This window comes from Citrus sinensis, chromosome 3 (assembly GCF_022201045.2).
Source record: "Citrus sinensis cultivar Valencia sweet orange chromosome 3, DVS_A1.0, whole genome shotgun sequence".
Classification (NCBI taxonomy): domain Eukaryota; kingdom Viridiplantae; phylum Streptophyta; class Magnoliopsida; order Sapindales; family Rutaceae; genus Citrus; species Citrus sinensis.
The window spans coordinates 33,876,321-33,899,518 of record NC_068558.1 but is presented as its reverse complement, the minus strand read 5'-3'; the positions used below and the strand labels follow the sequence as shown (position 1 = coordinate 33,899,518).

General features: G+C 34.1%; 2 protein-coding genes across 49 annotated transcripts in view; both read right to left on the bottom strand.

Annotated features, from left to right (window-relative positions):
- LOC107174248 (putative disease resistance RPP13-like protein 1) overlaps positions 1-23,198 on the bottom strand; it is a 64,579-nt gene that overhangs the window by 6,000 nt on the left and 35,381 nt on the right. For 43 of the 48 annotated variants that reach the window (XR_008052892.1, XR_008052894.1, XR_008052889.1 and 40 more), the window contains 3 exons: positions 22,920-23,189; positions 22,666-22,755; positions 21,786-22,313 (listed from right to left, as the gene is read on the bottom strand). Coding sequence is in view for 4 of the 48 variants with exons in the window: in XM_052436509.1 (XP_052292469.1) it covers positions 9,809-11,638 (1,830 nt within the window). In the remaining 44 variants the exon portion in view is untranslated. Of the gene's footprint in view, positions 1-9,794; positions 11,639-21,499; positions 21,759-21,785; positions 22,314-22,665; positions 22,756-22,919; positions 23,190-23,198 lie in introns of those variants that run through there. The other 5 variants (XM_052436509.1, XM_052436510.1, XM_052436511.1 and 2 more) reach the window with 2 other exon arrangements.
- Positions 2,148-3,724, bottom strand: LOC127900973 (putative disease resistance RPP13-like protein 1). The gene has a single exon (XM_052436553.1). The coding sequence runs from the start codon at positions 3,585-3,587 to the stop codon at positions 2,292-2,294; it is 1,296 nt and encodes a 431-aa protein (XP_052292513.1). The 5' UTR covers positions 3,588-3,724; the 3' UTR covers positions 2,148-2,291.

Genomic DNA, 23,198 nt, shown 5'->3' with positions numbered 1-23,198 from the left:
TCTTTCTGGGAAGGAAACAAGACTTGGACATCCCCATATATGAATGCTCTGTAAACAGTTAAGATTGGGCAGGCCATCCGGTATTGACTCTAGCTTTCGACAATCCCGTATCTGGAGGTATTCAAGCGCCTCGAGGAATTGGACACCCGATGATAAACTGGTGAGCTCTGGGCAGTTCTCTATTCTCAGGTGTTGCAGCATCACTGGGGAAGACGAGGATGAAGGAGAAGAAGAAGAAGCATCCTCTTCATCATCGAACAGACGTTGCAATTTCTCACAATTTTCTATCTCAAGCCTTTTAAGAGATGCTGGTAGCCTCCGTCTTGCGATGAATGTTAGAGAGTCGCAATTGCTGATGTACAAACTTTTGAGCTGTGAATTGTTTTCCACCATTTCCTCGGGTAAGGATTTCAAAGCTGTGCTGTTGCAAATTCGAAGAGAGCGCAGATTTCTGGGAAAGAAATTGATCTCTGGAACCGAAACAAGACGTACGCAACTTTCTTCAATTGATACCTCCTCATTGTGAGCGAGCAAATGTAGCCCTGGTTCAATAAAAAAACTCCATGACTTGAGCTGTTCAGAATTGCCAATTACCAAAGCATTTGTAGCAATCATGGGCTTCAATAATTTTCCGAACTCCAAAACATTTGTAGCAATCATGGGCTTTGGCAGTGAAGAGCCAGCTGGACCATTGTATAGCATCCCCTTGCATCCATTCATGTCTAAGGAACTATTTGAAATAGTCAAAGACTTTATCAACTTAGAATCAATTGGACGACCGCACGCTAGTTCCTTGCACTCATCAACTTTTAATCTGCAGAGCATCGGATAGCAAGACAATGGAACTGCCAACTTTTCACATTTACTAACAACAAGTGTCTCCAAGGAGGGCAGGAGCTCAGGCAGTTCTCCAGAGAGTTTGGGACATTTCACAATGGAAAGTTTATGGAGACGAGGAAATATTTCAACAAGTGCATTTCCTTTGATACCCGTGTCCCAATGCTCCCATTCTGGCAAATTCTCGAAACTTAGAATCTCCAATGATGGAAAAGGCGTTGAGAAACCCTGCCCATAAACCTCAGACTCTATGCTTTTTAGTTTCTTCAGCCCTTTAACAGCAAGGTGCTTAAGTGAACTCAACAGGCCAAGCGATGGCAGAGATACACAATTGTCACAGTTCTCCAATTTAAGGACCTTCATCTCGGAGAATGAAGGATCTCCGATCCAAAGTGGAAATCTTGCACCACCATAGTGCCTGATTGCCAGCTCTTTTATACGTTCATGAGGCTGTAGAGTGTCAAGCACCTTCTCTTCTAGTACTGCATCCCGAGGACTGTCAGATTGAGACCCCCATTCTAGAGTCAATGCTTCAAGATTGTGCTTCTCACATAATGCGGCTTCTCTTGCATTCTGTGGACTATTCACATTCTCTAATCCAGCAATGCAGAGTTCATCACAAAGAAGGTCTAAACTTTTTAAATCTTCCAAACCAGATGCAGATTCACCCTTGCCTACAATAAAATTGGACAATGTTTGAAGCTTCTTCAACTCTTTCATTCCAAATGGCATCTCCTTCAGCTGCTGTGCACCTCTTATATCCAGATGACGTAAATTGATCAAATTCCTCATTTTCTGGGGAAGCTTTGTCAAACGGGAACAATTTCTTAATATCAGAATTTCCAAGTTCAACAATGCGCATGTTGACTCAGGTAAACTTCTTATGTCAGTATCAGCAAGGTTTAGGAACCTTAAAAGTCTCAGATCTTCAAATGGAATTGGTAACTCACCAATACGGTATCCTTCTAAAGACAGCATCCTCAACCTTTTGAACTTCGGCAACAAATCAGATAGAACCATTCTAGTTATGTAAAAACTACCATGTATGCGTAAGCGTAATGGCAAGAATGTTCGTAGATGTTCAATTTCATAGAAAACCTCAAACTTATTTTTACCATCATGCAAACCGCCGGCATAGGAAGAATGGCGAACTCTTTCAAATCTGCTTGACGACAAGTTGGTGAACTCCTCTAACCTAAAAATGGTCCCTCTAGAAACCAATTCAGCAAGATCATGGAGAAGGTCGTGCATTACAAATTTAGAACTACCAGAGCTGGTTTGTTGAAAAATAGACCTTGACACTAGATCATGAAAGCACTTGCTGCCCAAATCTTCCAGCTGCTCACTGTTTCGCGACTGTTGAATAATTCCTCCAGCCATCCATAAGAAAGTCAGCTCCTTCTGATTGAATTCATAATCTTTTGGAAAGATTGCACAGTAAGCGAAACATCTTTTCAAATGAGAAGGAAGATGATGGTGTAACTCAATCTTAATACTGGGAGAACCCCACTTTGTTGAGGTAAATCCCATATTTTGCTCTCTAATATATCATCCCACGCATCATGCCTCGTCGTACGCAAAAGGCCTCCGAGTGTTTTTGCAGCAAGGGGCAAGCCTCCACATTTGCCAACAACTTTCTTGCGGAATGATTCTGAGATTTCAAGTGCATTATGATCTCTACCCTCCAATGCATGCGTTTTGAAAATAGACCAGCAATCATCGTCTAACAGTCTCTTGAGATTATAATGTTCAATTGGTCCCATTATTGATGCAACATTTGAATTGCGTGTGGTGACGATCATCTTACTGTTTGGTGCAGCTGCCAAGAATGGAGCTTTTAAGTCTACCCACGAGCTGTAGTCCTCGTTCCAAACATCATCTAAGACCAACAAGAATCTTTTTCCGTCCACAGCTACTTTCAATTCAACCTGCACTTCATTTAAACTGTTTAGAAGACAAGGCCTGCGGGTGATTGACTCGAGAAGTGCCTTTGAGATGCCCAAAACATCAAAGACGTCAGATACGCAAACCCATGCTTTTACATCAAACTTGGAATCTCCAACGGCCTTGTCATTGTAGACCTCCCGAGCGAGAGTTGTTTTTCCTATCCCGCCCATGCCAACAATGGGTATTACAGCAAAGTTGGCATGATCACTTGGGCTATCGGCCAATACCATATCAAGAATTTTCGCCTTATCTTCTTCTCTTCCAAATACTTCACGTTCTGGTGGGACGCTTGAACTGGGTGGCCTCTGATGTGCAGCAGCAGCAGTTGATGATGCCCCTTCAGGAATCCGTTGCAGTCCAAGTTCGATTCTTTCTTTGCAGAGTTGCTCCAACCGGCTAGTAATATCGTTAATCTTGGACCTCATGGTATAATTGAACCTAACAGCATTCGGATTCAAACTAGCCGGGATGAAACTGAGAAGCTGGCCAGAGCTATCCTGATTTTGCGCCATCAACTTGCTTTCCAAAGCTTGAGTAGCAAACTCATCAAGAATGTCCTCAGCGTCATAAGCCAAGTCTTGGAGATCGTCCAGCCACATCTTCACAGCCTCGTCAGTCAGTTGCTTCTCCTCCGCATCGTTGAGCACCGCCTGAATCATCTTCAGCTTTCTTTGCCACTTCTTGAGCTCGGAATCGACCCCGCCTCCAAGTTGACGGACAAAGCTGAGCAAATCGCGGGAAGCCAACCTGTCGAACAACACCTGAAAGAAGGCGTTGAGTAACATCTCTCCCACAGCAGCCATGGTTCCGTTTTGTCAGAAAGAAAGGAATCAGAATCGTCACCAACAATGAAATTATAATTGATAACAAAACTGAAATTGTTTTGATGTATGGAATACTGAAAATTGAGGAATAGAGATAAGACTGACCATGTGGTGTGGTCCCAGTGGACTCCACCATGTTGATTAAAGAATAATGATATTCACTTGCAAATGGTGGATGGTGCCATGCAGTCAATATTGGCGTGCCCGCCTGCAAAGCTCATACACTTCTCATCAATTAGTCACCTGGAGGGTCATAGGAAATTTACTTCCAGTAAACTGTCATTGAAAGTTAAATGTGTGTTTGATCTGCCTCATTTTTACAGCCTCTAACACCATATAATACAGTAGCTTCTGCAAACTCATAACTCTATCAAAATTCATAAGCATACAACAGGGCAGGAAGTTGATCAAGTCATACATTAGGCTATTTGTTAACAGTTAAAGCCACTCTAAATTCTCCCCTTAACAAAATGGAATAGATCAGCTGAAATGATTGCAGCCCCCGGAAACATCAAGGTCAGGGATGAAAACTTCATTCATCAAGTAAGTTGCACGGATGAAAACATTCACACTAGCTTACCTTTCAAAGAAACTTGGGACTTTTTTTTCCACAGGCAGGCAAACAAACAATAATAGAGTATTGGAGTGTAGTGGTAGTAATTCAATTGAAAGCGTTTATTTCCTTTTCAAACCGCTTTTTCTTTTTCTTTTTTAACCCCTTTTTTCAATTTTTTCAAAACCGTGTTGGCTCCACTCAGACTGTCATCCTTCTGAAGCATTGATTCAGCGCGCTATTATAACCGTTGGATATGTTTGTAATAATGCAATAATTATTAGAGAGCTACTCTCATTTTAGCTAAATATCCAACAAATCAATTTAAATTAAGAAACCATTAAAACACGCCCTCAACTTTTTCTGAAATTTTATTTTATTTTTTCTGAATTACAGTTCACCTATCCCCACCTCATATTAAATATATCTACTTATTTGGACTGCATGACTTTTTTTTTTTTTCCTTAGTTACATTTATTTCTCAGTGCTTTCCCAACCCCAAATTAAATACAAGCCTTTAGATTTAAACTTGGAAAACCTCTTCCTTGCACAGTAAAAATTAAGTCAATTAAGTTTTAGGATATGGAAAAAATTATCATTGCACCACCTTTATTTTAGCTTATATTCATCCAACTATTATAAAATTTTAACATATATTTTGCACCACCTTTCTTTTTACATTTGTATCAACTAGTCACTTTTACATTAACACAATTAAATAATTTTAATAAAATGAAAATTTTACCCCTAAATAAATTAAAAGACTATTTTATCTTATAAAAACTTTTAAATTAAAAATTATAATCATAAAAATATCCTTAAATTTAATAAAAAATAAATCTCAAATAGAGGTGCCCAACTGATTTTTACTAAATTTAGATTTTACAAAATTTTAATAATTATTTTTATTAAAATTATAATTTTACAAAATTTTAATAAAAATAAATAAATTTATTTATTAAAAAACTATAATTTTGTAAAATTTATTAAAATAACTGAATTTATTTCTTAAAAGAATAAATCCTAAAATTTTAATAATTTAGGGTATTTTTATTAAATCCCAAAATTTTGCAATTATTTTTATAATTATAATTTCATATTAAAATAATTTTTATTAAAAATAAAATTCTAATTTTAGGATTTATTTTTATTAAATTTAGGAATATTTTTATTATTATAATTTTTAATTTTAAAATTTTTTATAAGATAAACTTGTCTTTTAATTTATTTGGGGTAAAATTGTCATTTTATTAAAATTATTTAATAGTGTTAATGTAAAAGTGGCTAGTTGATACATTATGAACCAAACCGAGTCAAAATAATTCGGTTCGTTTCGATTTATAAAATTTAATATTTTTTCTTTCATATTATCTAAGATTTTTATATTTTTCACCTTAGTTTTGAATTTTTTTAGTCCAATTTAATTATAATCACTAATCATTCATGTTTATACAAAAATACTAATAGTGAACCAACTGATTTTCGGTTCGGTTAAATTCAAAATTAAAATTGATCAGTTTATATGTTCTAAACCATTCGATTTAAACTGACCAAACTGAACTAAACTAACATATTTCAGTTCGGCTCTAATGCACCCCTAGCCATGATGGTCCATTAGGAGCTTGATGAAGCTTTGAATATTTTATGAAGAAATTACAAATAAAATGGAGTTAAAGGAGCTAAACGAAATTTGATGACATAATTAAAATTCAGCATTGAACGGGCTTCCATAAAATCTAACGGGTTAGTTAGTAAGAGGCAATTTAGGGGTAAGTTGTAATGGGTGCAGCGGAGCCCTCAACGGGATACGACAATAAAGCATAAAAGTTGAAACCACATATAAAATTGTCAAAAAGAAAAAGAGCAAGAAATGATCATGTGATCTTTGTGGGGCATATTTGCTTGATACTATTGGGGGCACTTGTCTCTCTAAAGTCTTTACTGGGTAATAATTTTATATTAATTTTTATAATTTTATTTAAAATAATTCACAGAAAAGCATAATTATGGAATTTCCCACCGTTCAAAATTGTTCCCTTTGTAGAAAAATTACGAGTTTATCACTTTGGCTAAGTTTTGAACATTTTTTTTTTGAATAATAATAAATAATCTGGTCAAGACGAGGAGTTTCATTTAAAAACAATTTCTTTGGGAATGCTTTGTAATGAATTTAAACTATCCCTTAACTGTAAAGCACTAAAATTCACTATGCAACGTAGCCGTGAAATCATGCGCTTCTATGTTTGAAAAAATATCTCAAATCTCAGTTTAAGGGTGCTTTTGTAATAATAAATATAGACTTACAGGGCCTTCATGTAATAGGAGCAAGTAACTCAGGAAGGTAAATGGCTTTTAAAGCTTTTCTGTTTTGGCGGGAAAGACTGTGGGGAAGAACTCTATGACGTGGCCAAACGAAGTTGACCAAAGCTAGATTGTATCCTGTTTCGTCTCTCTTGAGAAGTGAAGCTCCAATTCTGGTTTTACAAATTTACTGCTTTGTGCGTGATTCTTCAAGCTCTATTTTCTGGGTTTTACTAGAGTACTGTCTTAATTCAATTTCTTCATTCTTAGTTACAAGATCATCTCTTCATCTTGTCTTGTTAATTCTAGATCAATCTTGGAGTTCCATTTACACATGTGATCCTAAAATTGTTTTGGGCTTTCTGGCTAATGGCCATGGGTAAGCAAAAGAAAATGAAGTTTAGAGATTGAGCCCATTTGTTAAAGTCCATTGTAAAACGGATTGGAAGATTACTGTTAAAATAGAGAAAAATAGGATAGGAGCACTTTTTAGCTATAACTTTATTCTTTGGACTAAATTTATTGTTAATGTAACTTTTGCTAGTACAGTTCCCTTCTTTTTTTTTTTTTAATCTTTAGCTGTTTGGATGTTAATGATAATTTTTGTAAAAAATTATAAAATTTATTGGGTAAATTCTTTAAAATAAGATTATAAAATTAAATAAAGGTATTCTCAACATTTTAATTCTTTTTTTTAAAAAAAAAACTCAATAGCCTCTTTTTCCAAAAATTTTAGTTTGGAAAATTGCTGCCTTAACCCATTTACTAAATAAACCCACCATTGAACTTTAAAATTTTAAAATTTACTCAACAAACCCATTTAAATACCCAATAACCATTACTAAACCCAATTTATAAAAAAATAGTATTTTTACTAATTAAACCCATTAAATTCATTTATAACTTGAGAAATGTTTAGATTTATTAAACTGAAAATTTGTACGTTGTTTAAATATTTTGCACCAAAACATAAATAATATTCTCAATTATTTTTTTGGAGTAAAGATGATAAGTGGAAAACTAAATTACCGAAAGTTATATATGGAAAAAATATATATATATATATGTACAAAATATTAATACATGGTTTAATTAATTTCTTAATGAAACAGTTGCGCCTGTAATTCATTCATATTATTATTTTTAATCCGTGATTTTAATTAGCATTAGGATTTGTGAATGTATTTTATTAGTATTAGAGTTTCTCATTTATTCCTCTCAATTGATTTTGAGTCTTATTTCTACTTCAATCTCAAATATTTCAATCACATCAATACTTGGGATATCTTTAACACATATTCGTAATGAATTTTTATTTTCATTTTGTTAGGACCGATATTGCATTTCGATATGTATTACAGTATTAGTGTGTCGAAATAGTTTGACTGGTGGTGGTGGCGGCTAGTGGCTACTGGCTACCTCTCATTCTAATTGTATTTTTTTTTTCTTCCTCTTCTAAGTGAGAATTATGCAATTTTTCTTTACCATGCTTTTCACATCCTTTCGTCTCCAGCAGCAGCTCTCCAGTTCCTTAACATTTGGGTGAGCTATTTGGCTTTTTCACTATGCAAATAAGAACGAGTTAATTATTTTCGAATGTGCTATGATAGTTTGTTAGTATAAAATCAATATGAATCACTTTATATGTGTTCTGAGATTAATCAAAAATAAAATAAAAATATCAATTTAGATTTTAAGAAAAAAATATGATATCGAATGTAAAGACAGTTTTAAAGAGTAAAAAAAAAAATTTTACTATATTTTAGTGTCTATAATTGTAATTTAATTTAGACGCATTCTAGTAATTAAAAAAATTTGAGTTTTTCTTAATAGAGAGAAATTATCACTTGTTTAATCCCAAAAACTCTAGTTAAAGTATAATTAAATTATAAAAAACCAAAAAAAATTCTTTTGGCTAGTAAAGAAGTTATACCAAATAAGTACTTAAGTATAGTTTAATTGAAATATTTCTACAACCACAAGCTATTTGAAAACAAAAAAAAAAAGAAGAAAGAAAGAAAGAAAGCTGAATAGCTAGCAGATTGATACAACAAAGCACTACCAGCAAGAATCATGATTACTCAATGAAGCATCCGTGCCATTGTAAAAGAGAGTCTTATTTGTCATATATATAAAATCGATATAATTTACATGCACGCCATACTCTTTTTTCTTCAATTTTTATAGTTTTTCTCCCATGAGTTTTTTTATGATGGGATTTTAATGATAAAATCTTATGCTTACTTAAGATATAAATGAATGATGAATTGTCATTAGTTTTTCTAGTAAAAGTTTTAACGAAACATTTTCTCTGTATATGATTTCTTTGTTAGAATAGACATTGAAGAAGAATATTATGAATATGATGAAATCCCACTGATTTCATAAACTTGGAGTAACCATCTGACGAATTAGTGTTCCCAGAGTATATTTTATCAAACACTTTTTTAATGACAATTTCTGACATAGAAGTGAAAATAGATTTGGCTTAGAGAAGGATTCAGTCATCTTGATTCATTAACAAGATGAATTGGAGTGCTTGTTTGGAATAACTTTATTCTTTGGACTAAATTTATTGTTAATGTATACAACTTTTGTAAGCATAGTTCCTTTTAAAAAAAAAAAAATCTTTAGCCGTTTGGATATTAATGATAAGTTTTATAAAAAATATATATATAGAATTTATTAGTTAAGGTTTTAAAATTATGTTAAGGTGGAAATAAAATATGACTATAAAATAAGATTATAAAATTAAATAAAGGTATTCTTGACATTTTAATTCTTTTTTTAAAAGAGTAACTCAATAGCTTCTTTTTCCAAAAATTTTACATTTGAATTTGGTGGGGCTATGTGAATCCCAACAAACTACTCACTTAACTCATTTACTAAATAAATCCATCCTTAAATTTCAAAATTTTAAAATTTACTCAACAAACTCACCCAATATACCATTACTAAACCCAATTTATATAATAATAGTAATTTTATTAAATTCATTTATAACTTAGAGAGGTGAAAGCCAAGACTAGAATCCTGCCGGTGAAGGCTATGTATTTTTACTAGATCAAAAATTAAAAAAGCATCAAAATATTGAAGACTGAAATTTCAAGTATGCTTGCTCCAAAATATTATACTCCAAAAAAATCGTCTATCTGTGTATGGTATTAAATTTTAAGATAAGTGTTATAATTTAATCTGCGATTAAAAGGCAAATAGCCTCAACATACAATCTGACTTGTGAAAACGGAATCACGTGAGTGACTGCAAAATTATTACTTAGAAAAAAAAAATTAGGAGGAGCTTGTTATAGCGGATAATACAAATCAACTGACCTTTGTAATAGAATCTACTCCTCTGATTCTGGATCGTATATGAATTTACCGTCTATCTCAACGCAAGGGATGTGAGCAATTTTGGGCAACTCTTTTCCTTGATCCCTTTTGCACGCTTTTTTAAGCTTTGGACAATCTCTAATGTGTAATTCCAAAAGTGAGGATGGAAGGCCCACCTCTGGAAATGATGTGAGATTTGGGCAATCCCTGATCCACAAAGATTGAAGAGAGGTTAGGCTCTGAAAACCCGTCGAAGACAGAGATATCAATTTTTCGAATCCCGAAAGGTCCAGATGAGTGAGAGAGGTGGGCAGCGTCATTCCTATCTCCTCGTCTGGAAAACACTCTGCTTCATCATCACATTCAACGATCCAGAGGTCTCTAAGAGAGGTAAGCCTGTGCAACCCCCACTGGACGAGTGTCTTATACATTTTGAAATATCCAATTGTAAGTGATGTTAGATTGGTAGGAAAACCTTCTTCTGGAAACGATACAAGATTTGGACAGAGCTGTATGCTTAAACATCGAAGAGAGTTGAGTTTGTGCAAATCATTGGGCAAGGCTTCGAGCTTGTCACAATTGCAAATGTCAACAAATGAAATCGTGTTGGGAAGCCCTCTTTCTGGGAAGGAAACAAGACTTGGACAATCCCGTATATAAATTATCTGTAAACATTTAAGATTGTGCAGGCCATCCGGTATTGACTCCAGCTTTGGACAATCCCATATCTCGAGGCCTTCAAGCGCCTCAAGGAATTGGACACCCGATGATAAACTGGTGAGCTTTGGGCAGTTCTTTATATTCAGGTGTTGCAGCATCACTGGGGAAGACGAGGATGAAGGAGAAGAAGAAGAAGAAGAAGCATCCTCTTCATCATCGAACAGACGTTGCAATTTCTCACAATTTTCTATCTCAAGCCTTTTAAGAGATGCTGGTAGCCTCCGTCTTGCGATGAATGTTAGAGAGTCGCAATCCTTGATATACAACCTTTCGAGTTGTGAATTGTTTTCCATCATTTCCTCGGGTAAGGATTTGAAAGCAGTGTTGTTGTTAATTAGAAGAGAGCGCAGATTTCTGGGAAAGAAATTGATCTCTGGAAACAAAACAAGACGAACGCAACTTTCTTCAATTGATACCTCCTCATTGTGAGCGAGCATATTCAGCCCTTGTACTGGTTTAATCGAAGTACTCCAATCCCCATGCTGCCTCCATGACTTGAGCTGTTCAGAATTGCCAATTACCAAAGTTTCTAATATCTGAAATCCAGGCTTCAATAATTTTCCAAACTCCAAAACATTTGTAGTAGTCATGGGCTTTGGAAGTGAAGAGCCAGCTAGACCATCGTATAGCATCCCCTTGCGTCCATTCATGTCTAATGAACTATTTGAAATAGTCATGGACTTTATCAACTTAAAATCAATTAGAGTCCCGCACACTAGCTCCTTGCACTCATCAACTTCTAATCTGCAGAGCATCGGATAACTTGACAATGGAACTACTAACTTTTCACATTTACTAACAACAAGTGTCTCCAAGGAAGGCAGGAGCTCAGGCAGTTGTCCAGAGAGTTTGGGACATTCTGCAATGGAAAGTTCTTGGAGACGAGGAAATATATCAACAGGCGCATTTCCTTTGATCTCGGTGTCCCAATGCTCCCATTCTGGCAAATTCTCGAAACTTAGAATCCCCAATGATGGAAAAGGCATCGAGAAACCCTCCCCATAAACCTCAGACTCTATGCTTTTTAGTTTCTTCAGCCCTTTAACAGCAAGGTGCTTAAGTGAACTCAACAGGCCAAGCGATGGCAGAGATACACAATTGTCACAGTTCTCCAATTTAAGGACCTTCATCTCGGAGAACGAAGGATCTCCGATCCAAAGTGAAAATCTTGCACCACCATAGTGCCTGATTGCCAGCTCTTTTATACGTTTATGAGGCTGTAGAGTGTCAAGTACATTCTCTTCTAGTACTGCATCCCGAGGACTGTCAGATTGAGACCCCCATTCTAGAGTCAATGCTTCAAGATTGTGCTTCTCGCATAATGCGGCTTCTCTTGCATTCTGTGGATTATTCACATTCTCTAATCCAGCAATGCAAAGTTCATCACAAAGAAAGTTTAAACTTTTTAATTCTTCCAAACCGCATGCAGTTTCACCCTTGCCTACAATGAAATTGTACAATATTTGAAGCTTCTTCAGCTCTTTCATTCCGAATGGCATCTCCTTCAGCAACTCCGCACCTCTTATATCGAGATGGCGTAAATTGATCAAATTCCTCATTTTGGCTGGAAGCTTTATCAAGCGGGAACAATTTCTTAATATCAAAATTTCCAAGTTCAGCAATTTGCATGTTGACTCGGGTAAACTTCTTATGTCAGTGTCAGCGAGGTTGAGGAACCTTAAAAGTCTGAGATCTTCAAATGGAATCGGTAACTCACCAATACAGTATCCTTGTAAAGATAGCATCCTCAATTTTTCGAACTTTGGCAGCAAATCAGATAGAACCGTTCTAGTTATGTAACTAGTATTAGTGCCACCTCTTATGCGTAATGGCAAGAATGTTCGTAGATGTTCAATTGCATAGAAAACCTCAAACTTATTTCTACCATCACACCAATCACTGGCGTAGGAAGAATGGCGAGCTCTTTCAAATCCCCTTGACGACAAGTTGGGGGACTTCTCTAACCTAAAAATGGTCCCTCCAGAGACCAATTCAGCAAGATCATGAATAAGGTCATGCATTACAAATTTAGAACTATCAGAGATTGCTGTTTGCTGAAAAATTGACCTTGACACCAGATCATAGAAGCACTTGCTACCCCAATCATCTAGCCGCTCTTTGCTTCTTGACTGTCGAATAATTCCTCCGGCCATCCATAAAAAAGTCACCTCCTTCTCATTGAATTCATAATCTTTTGGAAAGATTGCACAGTAAGCGAAACATCTTTTCAAATGAGAAGGAAGATGATGGTAACTCAATCTTAATACTGGGAGAACCCCACTTTGTTGAGGTAAATCCCATATTTTGCTCTCTAATATATCATCCCACGCATCATGCCTCGTCGTACGCAAAAGGCCTCCGAGTGTTTTTGCAGCAAGGGGCAAGCCTCCACATTTGCCAACAACTTTCTTGCGGAATGATTCTGAGATTTCAAGTGCATTATGATCTCTACCCTCCAATGCATGCGTTTTGAAAATAGACCAGCAATCATCGTCTAACAGTCTCTTGAGATTATAATGTTCAATTGGTCCCATTATTGATGCAACATTTGAATTGCGTGTGGTGACGATCATCTTACTGTTTGGTGCAGCTGCCAAGAATGGAGCTTTTAAGTCTACCCACGAGCTGTAGTCCTCGTTCCAAACATCATCTAAGACCAACAAGAATCTTTTTCCGTCCACAGCTACTTTCAATTCAACCTGCACTTCATTTAAACTGTTTAGAAGACAAGGCCTGCGGGTGATTGACTCGAGAAGTGCCTTTGAGATGCCCAAAACATCAAAGACGTCAGATACGCAAACCCATGCTTTTACATCAAACTTGGAATCTCCAACGGCCTTGTCATTGTAGACCTCCCGAGCGAGAGTTGTTTTTCCTATCCCGCCCATGCCAACAATGGGTATTACAGCAAAGTTGGCATGATCACTTGGGCTATCGGCCAATACCATATCAAGAATTTTCGCCTTATCTTCTTCTCTTCCAAATACTTCACGTTCTGGTGGGACGCTTGAACTGGGTGGCCTCTGATGTGCAGCAGCAGCAGTTGATGATGCCCCTTCAGGAATCCGTTGCAGTCCAAGTTCGATTCTTTCTTTGCAGAGTTGCTCCAACCGGCTAGTAATATCGTTAATCTTGGACCTCATGGTATAATTGAACCTAACAGCATTCGGATTCAAACTAGCCGGGATGAAACTGAGAAGCTGGCCAGAGCTATCCTGATTTTGCGCCATCAACTTGCTTTCCAAAGCTTGAGTAGCAAACTCATCAAGAATGTCCTCAGCGTCATAAGCCAAGTCTTGGAGATCGTCCAGCCACATCTTCACAGCCTCGTCAGTCAGTTGCTTCTCCTCCGCATCGTTGAGCACCGCCTGAATCATCTTCAGCTTTCTTTGCCACTTCTTGAGCTCGGAATCGACCCCGCCTCCAAGTTGACGGACAAAGCTGAGCAAATCGCGGGAAGCCAACCTGTCGAACAACACCTGAAAGAAGGCGTTGAGTAAGATCTCTCCCACAGCAACCATGGTTCCGTTTTGTCAGAAAGAAAGGAATCAGAATCGTCACCAACAATGAAATTATAATTGATAACAAAACTGAAATTGGTTCGATGTATGGAATACTGAAAATTGAGGAATAGAGATAAGACTGACCATGTGATGTGGTCCCAGTGGACTCCACCATACAGTCAATATTGGCATGCCAGCCTGCAAAGCTCATACACTTTCTTTTGTCATTGTCAAGTTCTCGTTAATTAGTCACCTGTAGGGTCATAGGAAATTTACTTCCAGTAAATTGTCATTGAAATTTACTTCCAGTAAATTGTCAATGGAGCAATGTTCCAAGAAGGAAATTGACAATGAAGAAATGAAGAAGAGTGTTGTCGGCTGCTTACGATGCCTAACATTTCTCAAATTGTTAGTGTTCGCAGGAAGTACATGGCAAGACGTGGAAAACAGTAAAATGTTACCTGAGATTGAAAGGCACACTAAGTTATGGTTTGATCTATGGAGTCTAAAGATTGAAGTTTGGTGGTTATATGGATTTGGAGTATGTTGGAGACCTTGGCAGAATAACTAAGTTCTTTGCCTGGTTACACCTTTAATCTATGTAATTGCGCTGTTAACTGGAAAGCAAGCAAGCCTTCGACATGTAATTGCTTTGCCAAATATAGAGGCTGAATACACAACAATAGTAGAATCTCTAAAGGGGGCATTTGGCTAGAATGAATGATCTCGTAGCTAAGGCTTGCTTTGAATTAGTTACAATGTATTCTATAGCTAAAATGCTCCTCATCTAAGAAAAAATCAAACAAATCATAAGAGCACTAAGTATATGGATTTAAAATTTGTAGCATTCTAAGGCTTAAGGTTTCAATACAAATTGTGAAGCTTTTGAAGGTGCATTAAGCCTGACCATTTCCAGTCTATAATTGGACTATAGATTGGAAAACAAGCCTTCACCTTGAACATGCTTTATCAACTATAGAGGTCTAAAAACACAACATAGGTAGAAGCTCTGGAGATCATTTAACTAAAAGTAATGATCTCAAAATTAAGTCATGCTCAGAAGTCAATTACATTGTATTATGACAGCTAAAAGTGTTACTCGTCCGATAAATAAATCAGAAACATCACGAGAACTGAGAGGACTAAGCATATAGGTGGGAAATTGCACTCTATAGGCCTGAGGTTTTAAGAAGAGCTGTAAAGTTTCTGAAGGTGCACTATGCATGCACCATGAACAGTGTTTGGACTATGTTGGAGCTTGGCAAGGATTAAGTTGCAGCAACCGATCATAGGAAATAAGGAAAAGTAAATCAATAGCCTTTCTAGGGGTGTTGATTCATAACTATTAAGAGAAAAATTGGGGAGTATTTATTCTAAAAAGTTTTTCTCTATAGAGTGATAAACAATCTTGTGATCATGTATTTGACAACTAGTAAAGCAATTAGTATGATTCTTGGATGGAATTAGGTCACATTATGATTTTGAACCATCAAATCTTTTGTTGTTAACTGTTCCTAATTGATCTGTTTTGGGTGCTTTTTTGCAATTGATTTAAGATTTTAACATCGTGTTCTTATTGTTTCTGTTAGTTTTTTTGTTATGAGGGTTCCATTTGAGTGTATAATCATTTGAAACCCAACAATTGGTTTCAAACTCAAGGGTGAATGACTAAAGATAGAGGGCCACGATTAGGGGGTGGGAATAAATCAGTTTGGTTTAAAAAATTTTGAACCAAATATGAACCAAACTGAGTCAAAATAAATAGTTCGTTTTGGTTAAAAATTTTTAATATTTTTTCTTTTATATTGTCTAAGATTTTATTTTTTCCACCTTAGTTTGAATTTTTTTTAACCTTAGTTTTGAATTTTTTTAGTCCAATTTAATTATAATCACTAATCATTCATGTTTATACAAAAATACTAATAGTGAACCAATTGATTTTCGGTTCGGTTCAATTCAAAATTAAAATTGATCAGTTTATATGTTCTAAACCATTCGATTTAAACTGACCAAACTGAACTAAACTAACATATTTCAGTTCGGCTCTAATGCACCCCTAGCCATGATGGTCCATTAGGAGCTTGATGAAGCTTTGACTATTTTATGAAGAAATCACAAATAAAATGGAGTTAAAGGAGCTGAACGAAATTTGATGACATAATTAAAATTCAGCATTGAACGCGCTTCCATAAACTCTAACGGTTTAGTTAGTAAGAGGCAATTTAGGGGTAAGTTGTAATGGGTGCAGCGGAGCCCTCAACGGGATACGACAATAAAGCATAAAAGTTGAAACCACAGATAAAATTGTCAAAAAGAAAAAGAACAAGAAATGATCATGTGATCTTTGTGGGGCATATTCACTTGATCCTGTTGGGGGAACTTGTCTCTAAAGTCTTTACTGGGTAATAATTTTATATTGGTTTTTATAATTTTATTTAAAATAATTCACCGAAAACCATAATTGGTTTTTATAATTTTCTTTGCGAATGCTTTGTAATGAATTTAAACTATCCCTTAACTGTAAAGCACTAAAATTGACGATGCAACATAGCCGTGAAATCATGCGCTTCAACATTGTTGAAGTATGCTTCAAATCTCAGTTTAAGGGTGCTTTTGTAATAATAAATATAGACTTACAGGGCCTTGATGTAATAGGAGCAAGTAACTCAGGAAGGTAAATGGCTTTTAAAGCTTTTCTGTTTTGGCGGGAAAGACTGTGGGGAAGACTTTATGACGTGGCCAAACGAAGTTGACCAAAGCTAGATTGTATCCTGTTTCGTCTCTTGAGAAGTGAAGCTCCAATTCTGGTTTTACAAATTTACTGCTTTGTGCGTGATTCTTCAAGCTCTGTTTTCTGGGTTTTACTAGAGTACTGTCTTGATTCAATTTCTTCATTCTTAGTTACAAGATCATCTCTTCATCTTGTCTTGTTAATTCTAGATCAATCTTGGAGTTCCATTTACACATGTGATCCTAAAATTGTTTTGGGCTTTCTGGCTAATGGCCATGGGTAAGCAAAAGAAAATGAAGTTTAGAGATTGAGCCCATTTGTTAAAGTCCATTGTAAAACGGATTGGAAGATTATTGTTAAAATAGAGAAAAATAGGATAGGAGCACTTTTTAGCTATAACTTTATTCTTTGGCTAAATTTATTGTTAATGAAACTTTTGCTAGTACAGTTCCCTTCCTTTTTTTTTTTTTTTTTAATCTTTAGCTGTTTGGATGTTAATGATAATTTTTTATAAAAAATTATAAAATTTATTGGGTAAATTTTTTAAAATAAGATTATAAAATTAAATAAAGGTATTCTCAACATTTTAATTCTTTTTTTTAAAAAAAAAACTCAATATCCTCTTTTTCCAAAAATTTTAGTTTGGGAAATTGCTGCCTTAACCCATTTACTAAATAAACCCACCCTTGAATTTTAAATTTTTAAAATTTACTCAACAAACTCATTTAAATAACCAATAACCATTACTAAACCCAATTTATAAAATAATAGTATTTTTACTAATTAAACCCATTAAATTCATTTATAACTTGAAAAATGTTTAGATTTATTAAACTGAAAATTTGTACATTGTTCAAATATTTTGCATCAAAACATAAATAATATTCTCAATTATTTTTTTGGAGTAAAAATGATAAGTGGAAAACTAAATTACCAAAAGTTATATATGGAAAATGTATGTGTACAAAATATTAATACACGATTGAATTAATTTCTTAATGAAACAGTTGCGCCTGTAATTTATTCATATTATTTTTTTTAATCCGTGATTTTAATTAGCATTAGGATTTGTGAATGTATTTTATTAGTATTACAGTTTCTCATTTATTCCTCTCAATTGATTTTGAGTCTTATTTCGACACATATTCGTAATGAATTTTTATTTTCATTTTGTTAGGACCGATATTGCATTTTGATATGTATTAGTGTGTCGAAAAGAGTTATCATTACTTGCTTTTTGCCTCCATTTACACGTGCTTTATCTTCTATTATGTGAAATAGTTTCACTGGTGATGGTGGCTACTGGCTACTGGCTACTGGCTACCTCTCATTCTAATTGTATTTTTTTTTTCTCCCTCTTCTAAGTGAGAATTATGTAATTTTTCTTTACCATGCTTTTCACATCTTTCATCTCCAGCAGCGGCTCTCCAATTCTTTAACATTTGGATGAGCTATTTGCCTTTTCATATGCAAATAAGAACGAGTTAATTATTTTCGAATGTGCTATGATAGTTTGTTAGTATAAAACCAATATGAATCACTTTATACGTGTTCTGAGATTAATCAAAAATAAAAAAAATATCAATTTAGATTTTAAGAAAAAGATATAATACCGAACGTAAAGACGGTTTTAAAAAATAAAAAAAAATTTTTTTTTACTATATTTTAGTGTCCATAATTGTAATTTAATTTAGAGGCATTCTAATAATTAAAAACTATTTTCATAAGTGGATTTTTAATAAATAGTTTGGTGGATTGAGATAACCCTACCCTTTGAGTTTTTCTTAATAGAGAGAAATTATCACTTGTTTAATCCCAAAAACTCTAGTTAAAGTATAATTAAATTATAAAAAACCAAAAAAAAAATTCTTTTAGCTAGTAAAGAAGTTATACCAAATAAGTACTTAAGTATAGTTTAATTGAAATATTTCTACAACCACAAGCTATTTGAAAACAAAAAAATAAAAAGAAGAAAGAAAGAAAGAAAGCTGAATAGCTAGCAGATTGATACAACAAAGCACTACCAGCAAGAATCATGATTACTCAATGAAGCATCCGTGCCATTGTAAAAGAGAGTCTTATTTGTCATATAGATAAAATCGATATAATTTACATGCACGCCATACTCTTTTTTCTTCAATTTTTATAGTTTTTCTCCCATGAGTTTTTTCATGATGGGATTTTAATGATAAAATCTTACGCTTACTTAAGATATAAATGAATGATGAATTGTGGTTAGTTTTTCTAGTAAAAGTTTTAACGAAACCTATTCTCTGTATATGATTTCTTTGTTAGAATAGACATTAAAGAAGAATGTTATAAATATGATGAAATCCCATTGATTTCATAAAATTGGAGTAACCATCTGACGAATTAGTGTTCCCAGAGCATGTTTTATCAAACACTTCTTTAATGACAATTTCTGACCTAAAAGTGAAAATAGATTTGGCTTAGAGAAGGATTCAGTCATCTTGATTCATTAGCAAGATGAATTGGAGTGCTTGTTTGGAATAACTTTATTTTTTGGACTAAATTTATTGTTAATGTATACAACTTTTGTAAGCATAGTTCCTTTTTTTTTAAAAAAAAAAAATCTTTAGCCGTTTGGATATTAATGATAACTTTTATAAAAAAAATATAGAATTTATTAGTTAAGGTTTTTAAAATTATGTTAAGGTGGAAATAAAATATGACTATAAAATAAGATTATAAAATTAAATAAAGGTATTCTTGACATTTTAATTCTTTTTTTAAAAGAGTAACTCAATAGCTTCTTTTTTTCAAAAATTTTACTTTTGAATTTGGTGGGGCTACGTGAATCCCAACAAACTATTCCCTTAACTCATTTACTAAATAAACCCATCTTTAAATTTTAAAATTTACTCAACAAACCCACCCAATATACCATTACTAAACCCAATTTATATAATAATAGTAATTTTATTAATTAAACCCATTAAATTCATTTATAACTTAATAGATGTTTAGATTTATTAAACTGAAAATTTGTATATTGTTCAAATATTTTGTACCAAAACATAAATAATATTCTCAATTATTTTTTTTGGAGTAAAAATGATAAGTGGAAAACTAAATTACCGAAAGTTATACATAGAAAAATATATGTATACAAAATATTAATACACGATTTAATTAATTTCTCAATGGAATAGTTGCCCATGTAATTTATTCGTATTATGCTTTTTATCCGTGATTACAATTAGTATTAGGATTTGTGCGTGTATTTTTTGGTATTGAGGTTTCTCATTTATTCCTCCCAATTGATTTTGAGTCTTATTTCTTCTTCAATCTCAAATATTTCAGTCACATCAATACTTGGGATATCTTTAACACGTATTCGTAATGAATTTTTATTTTCATTTTTTATTAGGGCCGATATTGCATTTTGGTATATGTTAGTTTGTCGAAAGAGTTATCATTACTTGCTTTCTGCCACCATTCCACGTGCTTTATCTTCTAAATTATCTAATTTTTCTTTACGACGCTTTTCGGTGCTTGGTCTGGCAAGATAGTGAACATAATTTTTTTTCTGATGTTTAATTCACATCTTTCATCTCCAGCAGCAGCTCTCCAATTCCTTAACATTTGAATGAGCTATTTGCATTTTCACTATGTAAATAAGAACGATTTAATTATTTTTTCAATGTGCTATAATAGTTTGTCAGTATAAAATCAATATGAATCACTTTATATATGTTTTAAAATTAATCAAAAATGAAAAAAAATCAATTTAGAGTTTAAGAAAAAAATAATATCGAATATAAAAACAGTTTCAAAGAGTAAAATATAAAAAAAAAATTATTGTCCATAATTATAATTTGATTTAGGAATATTTTAATAATTAAAAACTATTTTTATAAGTGGATTTTTAATGTGTAGTTTGGTGAGTTAAAATGGCCCTATCCTTTAAGTTTTTCTTAATATAAACAAATTATCACTTGTTTAATTTGCAAAAGCTTTACTCAAAAGTACAATTAAATTATCCTTTGGCAGCTGTTACATAAGCTGGTTCAGACCAACACCAACCCTATTCTCCTCTGTGCTACGGTCAAGCTAATATTGTATCGTATAACACATTTGACTATCACAAGTGAAGAGGACGCCACTGGGCACTGGCACATGCTCATAAATAAATAAATTTAACTTCCTAAGTATTTTATGTGACACCGAAATAAAATTTTCTAAATGCCAGACATCTAAAGTGCTTCTCTGAAAATTGCTTATGTTCAAATTATTTTCAAAAATCCATAAAGAGAACCTTTTAAATGTTTTCTTAAAGAACAACTGCAAAAACAACCATGAGGATAAAGGTTAAAAGGAAAATGCTGTTGAAGACTTTAGAAATAGCCCCAACTGTATTTTTGCAGCCACGAGTGCTTTCATGTATTTCAATCAGATGATACAAAAGACTCAAAATCGTTTTAGTATTTAAAGAACTTGTGGTAGTGTCGAAACCCACATAAAGGAGTTTAATATAAAATAAAATGCTTTGAATCCTTCAGGGAGATCTCAGACTGTTATTATAAAAATGTCGCAGTGGTTTAAAGTTACTGTGATGCAAGTCAGTTCTAATCACACAAAAGGCTTCGATCTTTCATGTGGCATGTGAAGCATAAAATAAGAATCTGTATAAACTCCCCAAGAAACAGAAATTAAGGCAAAAGAAAAATGCATAAACGCACATGGATTGAGTCTTTAAGAAATCACCACTAACCAAATTGAACAAATGAAAAAAAAAAACATAATATCTCTAAATACATCACTTAATTCTTTATCGGAATTTAATCCAGTCAATCATTTAGTTCTAGTTCTATCTTCAAATGCTAACAGAACTTAATGACTCTTGGAGGTTTTGACTAATTTGGAATGAAAACCAATTCCATTACAATGAAGAAATCAAAATAAAGGAGTCAGTAATAGAAAATAGAAGAGACACATTTGAACTTAAGACATGGATGCGTTTGCCTTCTTGATTCATCAACAGGGAACCTGATCTCCTGTGAAAACAATGAACACTAACATCACAAGGCAATTTTTTTATTTGGAAACCAGTAACATAACCATGTTCTGAATCTTTGATTTATAGCTGAATACAACACAAATCAAACAACCTTCAAACACATTACCAACACATCTTAACAGGGCTCTGAAAATGAGTGGCACACTTCATTTTTACAGTATCTATTAATAATATCATTCAGAAGCAACTACAACCAACTGTTTTCCAATACAAAGGCTGACGGAGCTTTCGCAAGGCCTTGAGCTATGTCTTCAACGTACACAATACTTCATTATTGGTATGACCAGTTCCAAGAATTTTGGGATAGAGGTTATAGTAATCACTGGCAAGAGATCATTTGATGCGAATCCATATTGAAACTATTTGCATCTAGTTGTCTACTCCTTACAAGCTTCTAAAGGTTGTACTGTGCGATCACTCAACATACAGGTAATGCGGCCGGGAATTCTCATGTTGAGTAGCACTGCGTGATGCATCTTACCCCAGCATTTATGAAATTGATCTTGTTACCTTCCCAAAAGCATCTAAGAAAACAAATGTGATTTCAGCAAACTTGAAATGAAAGAACACACAGAATCTTTCATTTCCCAAAGAAACATACAAGTATACAACACGGACATGATTTTTTAGGCTGCATGTGCAAACTTCCTTCTCAAAATTGAGTCTTAAGCTAATGTATCCCTAGTTTATTCTATTTTTGGCAATGGTAGAAATTTTAAATGCAACGAATTCTCAGGCATGATCAGAGATCTCTATTTGTCTGTTTTATGTAAACAGAGAAGTATTTCCATCACATTTTCAGGATCAGCTCAGATGCCTTCAATGCGTGCATTGTAATAAGTGAGAAACATGGTTAAAGCATACATTTGTTCTTACCCATTAAAAGCTGAACGCCTGCATCCAAGTCTGGCTCTTCCTTGTAGTTAAAGCATAATCAAACCCAAGTTTGTTCTTCAACAGATCAACCTAATGTTGAAATTAATCGAAAGAATAAACAACAGCAAACCACCAAAAAAAAGTCAGCTACTATAATCAGGCTTCTTAATCAGAGTATCAAATTATCAACTATATCCCAAACAGAAAATATTGAAACTCTACTAAGCGTACAAATTTCTTTAATTACCACTTACCAGCATGAGTTCATTGAGCCTACTTATAATCAAAGCTCCTCTCATTCTTCTCACTGTTCATATTGATTCCGACACATCCTTTGTTTCCTCCGATAGCCACCATCATGACATTAACTGTTGATAAAAGGATGATTGATCTGACTGGTCTCTAAGTCCAGCTGATAGTATCATTTGCATCATTATTTCAGCTGATTGAATTAATGCAAACCCGGTCTTGGAGTTATAGTTCTTGATGTTGGTGGCCTTTTGACTATACAGCATCCAACTACCCTGCAGTGT

Excerpts from the sequence above, each read along its gene's own strand:
- LOC127900973 (XM_052436553.1), bottom strand. The coding sequence starts at position 3,587 with ATGGCTGCTGTGGGAGAGATGTTACTCAACGCCTTCTTTCAGGTGTTG.